This window comes from Aythya fuligula, chromosome 13 (genome assembly GCF_009819795.1).
Source record: "Aythya fuligula isolate bAytFul2 chromosome 13, bAytFul2.pri, whole genome shotgun sequence".
In the NCBI taxonomy this organism is placed as follows: Eukaryota; Metazoa; Chordata; class Aves; order Anseriformes; family Anatidae; genus Aythya; species Aythya fuligula.
This window is the reverse complement of record NC_045571.1, coordinates 5,768,954-5,779,358: the sequence shown is the minus strand read 5'-3', so window position 1 is coordinate 5,779,358 and position 10,405 is coordinate 5,768,954. Positions and strand designations below refer to the sequence as shown.

General features: G+C 48.5%; 1 protein-coding gene across 1 annotated transcript in view; it reads right to left on the bottom strand.

Moving 5' to 3' along the window:
- Nucleotides 1-2,937: 2,937 nt before the first annotated feature.
- ZNF185 (zinc finger protein 185 with LIM domain) overlaps nucleotides 2,938-10,405 on the bottom strand; it is a 28,452-nt gene continuing 20,984 nt past the window's right edge. The window contains exons 24-32 of the mRNA XM_032196335.1: nucleotides 10,231-10,389; nucleotides 8,806-8,919; nucleotides 8,440-8,535; nucleotides 7,199-7,300; nucleotides 6,049-6,117; nucleotides 4,460-4,540; nucleotides 3,995-4,097; nucleotides 3,351-3,449; nucleotides 2,938-2,982 (exon numbers count right to left, since the gene is read on the bottom strand). Of these exons, the coding sequence (XP_032052226.1) occupies nucleotides 3,351-3,449; nucleotides 3,995-4,097; nucleotides 4,460-4,540; nucleotides 6,049-6,117; nucleotides 7,199-7,300; nucleotides 8,440-8,535; nucleotides 8,806-8,919; nucleotides 10,231-10,389 (823 nt within the window). The 3' untranslated portion in view covers nucleotides 2,938-2,982. The remainder of the gene's footprint in view (nucleotides 2,983-3,350; nucleotides 3,450-3,994; nucleotides 4,098-4,459; nucleotides 4,541-6,048; nucleotides 6,118-7,198; nucleotides 7,301-8,439; nucleotides 8,536-8,805; nucleotides 8,920-10,230; nucleotides 10,390-10,405) is intronic.

Here is a 10,405-nt window from a genome sequence, read left to right as displayed (position 1 = left end):
CGCCCCCCTCCCTCGCGCCGTGCGCGCGCCCGCCGCCTTCCCGCCCTCTGCGCGTGCGTGGGGCTCGAGGGGGGGGGGGGGGGCGCGCGGCTTCGCTCCCCTCACGGGGAGAGGGAGCCTGAGGGGGGTGGAGGCAGCGTTTGCGGACAAATAAAATGCTTTTGGATTCGTGTCTTTAACTCGTTTCACTTCGTTTCTTTTGTGTGGGAGAGGGGTGGTTGCGATTTTTCAAGAAGGTAATAAAAGCGGTATTATTTTTAGAATAAGCGGGTGGCTCGTTTTGGGTGACGCGTCTTTTTTTTTCTGAGGGGGGATGGCGTGAGGGGATCTGTGACGGGTTTTGTGACAGGGGGAGGGCAGCTCTCTCCATATAGACCAGATAATAATTATATTATTATTATTGGTTGGAAAATACCCCCCAGGATCATAAGGTGGGTGAAGGCTGGGCAGTACCGCTGAGAGCAGCCACTACGGCAGAAAAAAAAAATCACCCAGCTCTTTTTATTGCACTTCAAATGGTTTCGTGTGGACCAAGGCTCCTTTTTGCCCAGGCAGCAGCCAATTTTTGTGTGTGTGTGACTTATCGGCTGATAAATTAGCTGAGCCTGACCCAGCCCAGCCCCTCACGCCGTGGTGATTCTCAGTGTCCCCCCCTCCAGTAAAGCAGTGAGTTTAGGGTCATGGCCTCAGGCCACTGAGAAGAAAAACAAAAGAAAAAAACCTCACTGAGCTCTGTTATATGGTGACACAAGTAAGCAGGCTGCAGGTGAGCGGTGAACGTTTATTAGAGCTGTGTGCTGGAAGTTAAACAATTGCTACGAGGAAAATACAGCGATGAAAAGATGATCCGAAATACAGAGGGGGCAAATCCTGCTCCCCAGAAGGCCACGCACCCCCAGGAGCTCCGGCGTGGGGGAATATGTTATTTCTGCAACTCGTCTTCTCAAAGTAATTATATACATTTAATTATAGGCCGTGGTTTGTGGAAGTGAGCTGCTTGGGGAAATCAAATGCTTTGTGATACTCTTCTGTTCAGAAAGTATCATTTTCTGTAACAGGGGTAGCCAAAATCCACTGATATTTTTGATAATCTCATGCCTGTGCGCCCACCACGATGTGTAATGGGGTTGGGGAGGGTTGTTGGGGTCCCTGTTGTACCATGCACTCAGGTTGGAGCAGCCCCAGTCCCTGTCCGATACAACTTTATGGGCTCGCCCTGAAGCTTGCCAGTAGCAGAGCTGTTACTGGTTGCAACTGGAGTTCCCCTCATGGAGTGCTTTTAAGGTTATGCCTACACTTTACTCAAATAAATGGTAGTGGCCTAAAAACAAAACAAAACAAAACAAAAAAACACACCACTATGTAGCACTGGTGCTGTAAAAACCCTAACGTGCTAAGCTTTTGCATGCATGCCAGCTTCCATCACTAAAAGCATGAAGAATTACCTGTCTAACAATAGTCTGCTTTAGAGCTTTTGCCATGATGACCGGTTGGCGAGTAAGAGCTGCTACAGAACTGATCTGTGTGCTTTGCAGATACTTCCTAATGCTTTCAAAGAAAGAAACAGTAACTCCACGGACAGATTCGGAGGTGTAGTTTAAGGCACAGAGGCTGACTTTCAATTTTCTCACCCTCTCAACATCTGAATTAAGGGCTAAAATTATGCATTTCTGACGTTTAGTATGTACAGCACCTGCTAGAAGCTCATTTTTGTGAGCGAGCATTTGAGATGTAAATAACTTAGAGCAATAAAAGAGGCATCAGAGCAAGCCTTTGCGAGGTGGAGGAAAATTCAGATTTCAGTCGAGCAGTGTCAGGGGAGCCAATTGAGACACTGATTCTCTGGCACATTTTGTATGGCCATTGGACACCTACCATCAGAGGCCAAGTTAACACTCTTTCACCTGGTAGTTTATCTTCCCAAACAGACAGCAGACACACATGCTGCTGGAGGAATCCACTAGGGAGTAGGCAGGAAAGGGAAATTAAAGCTGACACACAATTAGAGTAAAGTGAGTCTGCAAGTGCTCCTGAAAGCCCATGGAAAGCAAATGGAAATCAGGCAGAAGCTATTTCTAGGCAGAATTTGGGGGTGAAAGAAGCAGAAATAGGCTTTTGCTAGGAGCTAAATTCAAACCCTCCCAAGAATCCAAATCTAGTATTTAACAGTTCTCGGATCTGCTTGCTTTGTGCCAGCTGACACGCACTAAGCTGCAGCCTGATTGCAGAAATGAAAAAAAAAAAAAAATCAGAAAAGGTTTCTTGCAATTAGCTTACATAGATCTAAGGAGCTCTGCCTGATTTCCAGCACAGGAGCACTCTGGAATCTTAATGAAGTTAAAGACAGGTGGAGGGGCTCAGCACCTTTGGAAAATCAGCCCACTTATCTTTTGTAGGTGACACTGCCTTATCTTGTTAACATTGGCACTTGTCTCGCGTGCAGCTGACAGCATAAGCTAGCGGATGTTAAACTCATTCATTGTGATGAGGCAGTGAGAGGGAAAATAACTTGAGGAAGGGGGAGCAGGAATTCTGCTATCTTAGCCATTCAGGAGCTGGTAGATGTTTTCAGATACGTGCTGCTGAGGACTTTTTCACTGGCTGCCTTCTCCAGCTTTGCAAAACCCTGCAAGCAAATAAAGAGACGGTGAGCACAGGAGCTGAGCAGCACACAAAACGCTGCGCTACAGAGGTCAGTGGAGCAGACGAACATGCAGGAAGGGGATGAAAAAAGCCAGCCAGTCACATCACGTTAAGGGATGAACAAAGCAGCCATGGATGCGGTGAGGCAGGTGCCCCTTTCCCTCCCACTCTCCATCACAAGGCAGAGGAAGGAAAAGAGACACCTTTTCATGGTCTCAGCGCAGCGGCAGGGTTTCTGATTGCCACTGTGGCAACTCCCACCTCATCCAGGTCATCAGACAAAACAAAATTATATCCGGTCTAATTCCTCATCGCTCTGCCAACCTGGGAGGGGTTCACCTCAAAGGAACATTACATAAAGCAGGTTAGCCCAGGACAGGAGGGGGAACTCACAACCCGCTTTCAGAGAGTACTCTTATCCCCTAAGGGATATTTCTCTCATCACTCCAGCCAGTCTTCCACTTTCCTCCCCCAAGTGAGGCTAACACAGCCTGTCTGTCATGTTATGACCCCAGATTCTGGCTCTGAAACCTCTGGGGCCAGTTGGAGCATGTTTCCAGCTACTTCTGCAACAAGGGTCATTACTTCCCACTAAAAACCCACAGGAAAACCCAGTAATTATGAGGGTTAAATGCTCTTCACTCATTAAACACTCCGTAAGCTCTCTCATCGAGTCATTTATGCTGACACTGAAAAGGGGCACTCACCTAGAAGAGTTTCTCGTAGCACTTGTCACAGTGGACAATGTCCCGGTGGATGAATATTTTATCCAGAAGATCTCCCATCGCCTTGTGGCAAATTCCACACTGCCAAAGGGAAGACAAGGTGGTTGGACGGTGACCAAAGCACCACGCGTTAATGGCAGTATGAAGGGGGCAGAGAAATGAACAGCATCTGAACCTTTTTACGAAGTGTGAAGAGGCCAAAGCAGTGACCTTTGAGACTAAACTTTCCTACAACAGACAATTGCCGCTGCAGGCTTCCTCCACTCACACCCACCGTTTCCACGGTCTTCACCTGTAAACTTTGCAAAGTTTGCAAGGTTCAGCAAGCCCTGCACTGGGGAACAAAGGCCACAAAGCACCAAGTCTGCCACAGGCATGTGAGGAAAGACCACACTGCTATTCTACCAGACGACAATGAAGAATCCTCCTTGTTCTGATACGCATTCATTTGAGGAGATGCAAAACTTCTGGGGACTGCATCATTTCTTGTTTCAACGTGGATGCAAGCGTTTAGCACAGCTTCTATACTCTACACGAAGTTTGAGGACAAAATTTGTGGAATTCCTCCTCCCACCACCCCATTTCACAGCAGCACTTCGAAGGCGGTCAGCAGAAAGGCTTCTTACCCTGAAGCAGTATTCGTGGCAGTAGATGTTAAGATGCTCTATGATGATCTTAGGGCAGTCTCGGATCTCACGGCTGCAGTAAGTACAAACAGGTTCACTGGACCTGTGAAGGAACAGAAAAGTGAATTCCTGCACTGTGGTGCCTCTGTAACACAACAGTTTTCAGTCCCATTGCCGGTAGCAGCAGTTTCTTACTCAACACCAGCACTGCTCTGCACCAGATACCTGCTTCCACACATGGTTGTGCCAAGTGACAGCACAGAGGAGCATGGAATAGCCCAGGGATGCAGAGACCAGAACAGAGCTCTAACTAAATATCATTTCATTTTCTGAAGATCATTTAAACTTCTATTATTTATTATTATGCTATTATTTCACCGCTCGCATACCTGTATTCTAAAAAACTTAAAGTTATTTCTGTTTAACAGCTTGCTGAAGCCCCCATGCAGTCCCAAACTGTCCTACCTCTGTGGAGGGGTGCTGGACAGGTAGCTGTGGTGGCTGTAGGCTGCTCTCTCTGGATCAGTCAAATCTACAAGGCTGCCACTGGAGACAGAAGGAGATGTCAGCACTTGACAATGATACAGGGGAAGAGCATTGCAGACGGAACCCTTAATCATTAACCTAAAGTCCTAACTGCAACGTCCCAGCTGCCTGTTCCTTGTCCAGGACAGTCCTTGCTAGGGAGAGCCGAAAAAACATTTCACTAGCAAGGAGATCCTCGGTGACTGGCAGAGCTGGGCTGTCAGCAGAGATATTTCCACCTCTGCTGCAGATTCTGCGTGGGGGTGGCTGTACCCTGCTCCCAGACACGTACCACAATCACGGGAGGGCCAGAAGCCACGGTGCTGCTCTCAGAGGTCCCAGGAAGTTTGCACGGAATGGAAACCTCCAGGGGCAGGCCAAAAGGGCAGCAAAGAGCTGGTGGCCTGAGCACCCATGTCACAGCACTGAAAAATGTGTCTGCCTGCTGCTGTCACCGCAGCGAGAGGCAGGATGTGGGCAACGTGGCCGGGAAACCAGGGCACTTACCCTGAAACAAGGCCCCTTTGAGCCTGAGGCCAAGGGAGGTGGCACAAGCAGAGAGCAGCCTGTGGAAAAAAGGAGGAAAATCCCTCCTCTGGGACGTTTCCAGCCACGTGCTGCCACCCACTTGCTCCTCGCCAGCCAGGAAAAGGCGAGAAACATCCCTAAGTCTCACCTCGCTGAGCGTTCCCCCTCTGCCTTCTGCTTGCCTGTGGTTTTTTAGGCTGAGCAGTGAGGTGCTTATCTCTGGCTGCTATCTGCTTTTGCAGACCGGTGGGAAAGGCGAGAGATTTCTGGAGTCTGTCATCAGCCCCCACAGCAGTGCCAGCACAGCACCGGGGGGAGGATAAACGTCAGCAGGGAGGCAGCGAACTGGGTGCTAACCGGCTGCCACATCAGTGCAAGCAGGATGTGCCTACAGCCAAATTCTGCTCTCGGCCACCTTGGTGTCAGTCTGGAGTAGCTTAATTTAGTTACGTGCGAGCAGAATGGAAGACTGAAGATTTTAGCTTCAGAGTGGCACCTCTCCACCTTTTCTAACTTATAAAAGTCTCTTCTGAGAGAGAACCCACAAGCTCCACATTTCCTCACCACTTCCAACCTTTTTATTTGTGTGCGCCAACGTGCAGCGGGGCCTGGCAGTGCCAAACATGCAGCCTGGGGAACTGCAGCAAAGCGTTTTGACCCCATCACCCACCTCAGGGCTGATCCAGAGGGGCAAATTAACCCCTCCCCAAGGTGGTGTCGGACACAGGTCCTCCTGTCACTGCAGTGGGACCAGGCAGCAGCGTGCAGCATTGTGGGGGGACCTCTCTGGGTCCCCAAAACTACTGCTGCCTTCACAAAACTCTTTGCCCACCCAGTGCAATAATCCCTCCAGGGCTAATTAGCTCAGGCACAGTGCCACGCTGACTCAGTGCTAATGGATCCAGCTCGGGAGCTTGCTTGGTGTGTTAGCCAGCAGAGCTGCACGCTGTTGCTTTGCACACGTAGCCAGACACACGGCTGTCTCTGGACACTCCTCTTACCTGCCATAGCGCGGGGAGGCCGACAGCTCGCTGCTGTTCACGTACTCCTTCACAAAGAGGACCCCTTTTCTAGAAGCAGATAGAAGCAGAACGAGAAGCATTTGCATTAGAAAAGGCTGCGACTAATGAGAGACAGCACAAGGGACCACATGTGTGCACTTGGACACGTAACGTGTGTGTGAAAAGGCACAGTGAGCTGCTGTTGTTCTCGAATAAATACTGCGTATCAAGCATCCCTGCTAAACAACACCTAATATGCCCCTCTAATTAACCCACCAAAACAAATCAAGTTAATTAGAAAGAATGGGATGGATAATACAACTCTTTCATCCAGTTATCCCCTGTTTTGCAGGGATAAGTCTTTTTCAAATCGTGTCAGGATTATGCACACAATGCGTATTTACAGAGCTTGTGGTTCTGTCCTTTAACATTAAAGCCCTACTGGCACAGCACTACTTACAGTGACTGTTTTGTCACTGGAATATCTCCAGAGCTCTCATGCATTATAAATTGCTACCAGTCTGTCTGTGGGATGTTTTTTCTTGCAGAGATGACCTTTCTTGCATATTTCTCCCTCTTTAACATTCTGATTTCAAAACGACGTGCCCCCATCTGTCCATCTGTCTAGAGCTCTGTCACAGAGCGAGGGGAGACACCGTGCCCACCGGCTCTCTTCCCAGAGCCATGAAATGAACTAATCAGCCTCTTTCTCCATGGTTCATTTTCGTCGCTGCCTTTAAGCTATGATTAAGCTAAGCCATGTCACAGCTAAGGAAAGAAAAGATTTTTAATTTATTTTTTTTAAACTTAGCATAAACACTTTCCATGTGTCTGTTTCAGACCGGCGTACTTAGGTGCAACGAGCAGGCTGTGGCAAGACCAGGAGGACCCAAACATTGCCTATCATGCTGACCTCTCACTCATTTGAAACACCTCCCCAGATTGTGCAAATCTGTGCAGCACTTTCCATCTTTGAGATGGAGCACATGCAAATTACAAACCCCACCACAGCAAGGTCTGCGCTCCTTGCTAAAAAAGCCTGACAAACATCCAGAGGCCCAGCAGCAAAGCCTGGCTCATCTCCACCAAACAGGACGGCTGCCTGCAAACCCTGCAGCCTGGAGGACCGTGACCACCCCTTGCTCCTCACCCGGCAGAGCTGGCATCAGGCTGGTACCCGGAGGCCACGGGGCTGTTGTAGGGTAAGGTGCCCATCGGAGCGCACATCCTCTCGCTCGAACTCGAGAGAAGCCTGGCGAGAGAGGGAAAAGTCTGTGAGCACTGGAAAAGTGAGCCATAACATGATCCAAGCTGGCAGGCAAGAAAAGACCTACAACTACCGTCAGGAGGGTGATTTGGGAAGGAATTAAAACCCTTAAGCACTCAGATGAATTCATCTTTACTGCAGATCAAAGAGGCTCCTTCCTCTTTTTATACCTGCCACGTATCAGTAATTCTTATCTGTAGAAGTGATTTGGAAAACGTTCATTTATGGGGCCATGGGAGAAAAGATCAAACAAGATCTTCCAATAAGCACAAACCGTAAGTGAATCACATAGACTGAATGGAAGCAGCTGTACAAAGAAACAGCCTGTGGCATATTGCTGGAGGGGAGGAGAAGGGGACATACGGGCCAAGGTCCAACATAACTGTCCCCAGCTTAATCATTTCAAAAGCTGGAGCATGGAAGGTGCAAAAATCATGGCTAAAAGAATGTCTTCAGAAAACAGCTCTGCCTATCCCCTCAGCAACGAGACCTGTTAAATCTGCCTGGAAGGGATGAAGCTGGTCTTGCCTGAAGCTATCCAAGGATCTCGTGCCTCCTGCTCACACCCACAAGACATTCCCCCTTTACAGATCCAACACTGAGACCCACATTGGTGCCTCCACACAGTGTCAGGAAGCACTTGGATGGACTGACATCACCAAAAAGGACTCTAGAAAGCTTTCCACAAGAGGTACCCTCCTACCCCTTCCAACAGTCTTGTTCTGGGCCCAGTTTAGTCATTTAATCATTGGCTTTCTGGAGATAGCGTTCTTCTCTCTTGACATTTCTTTTTGATTTTAGCACTCTTCTTTTTCTGTAGGCTCTGCAAAGGCTGATTTCTGGTTAAAGGAGAATAGCCAGAAACCAGCCATTCAATCTCCTTTCAATCTGTTCTGGCACCCTCATGGCAAAATCTCCAGAGGCCAGAGACGGATGTATCACAGACCCTGTGCTAGGTAGCTTTTGCTAGGAACCGTTTAAGAGAAGTTCTGCGCCTTCAGATCACACATGCACTCCCCGGAAATTTTTCTTCTCTCTTTCAGCTCTTGGCTTTACTTCCTAGCTCCTCTTCCACAGCAGCGTCATGGAGGTTTCCATCACAAGCATCGAGACCACCCATTTACCTGGTGCTGTTATAGTTTGAGCTGTCCATGTAGAACGGCACCCTGTGGCTTCTCGGGGAAATGGACACGGTGGTGTCTCTGGGAAGGGAGTGGTAGCTATGAAAGGAAGTGATACAATCTCAAGCAATGAACTTGAGCACGTGAGGGATTCTCACAAGCGGCAAGAACCTTGGATGAACGCCTCCCTGCTTGGCATTGAAATCACCCATGCACCACAGCCATCCATGCAAAGAGAAACTCACTGAGCATGCTTTGACCCAGGGAATTAAGAAGAAGTAGATCAGGACTCTCCAGATACCGAGTAAACCTATCAGTGGGGATGTTCTTTGGGTCAAGAAGTCTGGATCCCACCGTTTGACTCCTTACCTTGGAGCTGTGGGGTTAAATTCACAGTGCCCCCTGGCAATAGCACTGTCATATCTGCTGCTCCTGGGGCTGCTTCTCCCATCATAAACTCTCCCTTCATAATCCGGGATAGGCCTGGCAAGGAAGCACAAAGCCCTGATTACATTGTACCAGGAACCACTGGAGCCCCCACACTGGCTAACTAATACTTTGTCTCAGCAGTCTCTGCCACGATGTATTCTCCTTTTGCTATGCCTGCTTCACCCACGCTGGTTTTGCAGCTGTAGCATGCGTACAAAGCTCTGAGCCTAGGAAAGCTTACTCAAAATCTAACAACTGAGAGTAAAGCTGAAGCAGTTCATAAATGGATGCATTGTGAATTTTGCTTCCCCTCCCAGTACTCTCCAAAACCACCACTGCACCACCTGCAAGCATGAGCTGCTGACCAGCTGGCCTGCCTGGCTATCAGACCTGCACATTTTCACTTCTCCAGGACAGAACTTATTTATCAGCGTGGCTTTAACATGCAGACAGAGCTCAGGCTCTTTCAGTAGGAAAAATGAGCTTACAGCTTATGGTCATTCTTCTCTTACAAGCACTCTGGGGCACAGATTATGTTTATATTGTGTATTAGCACTCTGATCCTGATTATAGCTTCAGGCAACTGTATAACTTAATGTTAAACAATGCTGAAAAACACTGCAAATCAATGCTGCATTAAAAAGTAAGAGGGACAGGCTAAGCTCATCATAAGACGAGAAAAATCCCGCTTTGGGCAAGACAAGCACTTGGTCTGTGATATAAACCCCAGGGCAGAATGAAGCATGCATTTGCTGCACTGCAGAGTGACGTGTCAGCACCACACAGTGCCAGGGGTAATGACAGGCTACAAAGTACAACAAAGGTCTATCCCATTTTTCTAGTCCTAGTCCACAAATGCCTCAAATGCAAAGAAAAGCTCTGTTACACCGGCTCTCTGAGAAATGCTAAAAGAGATGAAAGAGCAAATTCAGATCGCATGAATGTAGACACGTGTAGTTTTAAGTGTGCAACTTGTCGTGTCACTTGTGTCACTGAGGGACATGAGAAATGAAAAACAGATCGCTCCTCAATCTCTGCATCTAGAGAGGAAAAGCAGATGTGGTCTCTACAAATCTGTCAGGTGTCCAGGCGCCATGTATGTGGTCTGAACACAGCCTGCCGAGAATTCTCCAGTGTTACAGACCAATTACCAGATCTCCAGAATCCCACCTCCAACCGTTTTGGTCCAAAAAGGAGCTTTGTTGCACGTGCTGTGGGAGCTGGCCTGGTTGCTTTCTTTGGGAACAAAATCCTGTTCTCACCTCTTGATGCAACGATCACATAACCTGAACCGGGGCTCCTTTCAAATACATGTAATGTGCCAGCAGCTGTCACGCTTTCTGCATCTCACCCCCAAACCCTTACCTTCTGGTGCTGAATACTTGGCTGTCTGCGTAGGAGGGTATCCTGTGGCTAGGTGCTGGCATGCTGGTGTTAAAAGGCTGCCGGTCCATGTACAGTGGCATGGGATGCTGGGTCTCATACGCACTGAGAGCGCTCTCTTTCGAGCTGAAGTTAGACCTGCTAAAGAAATAAAGCC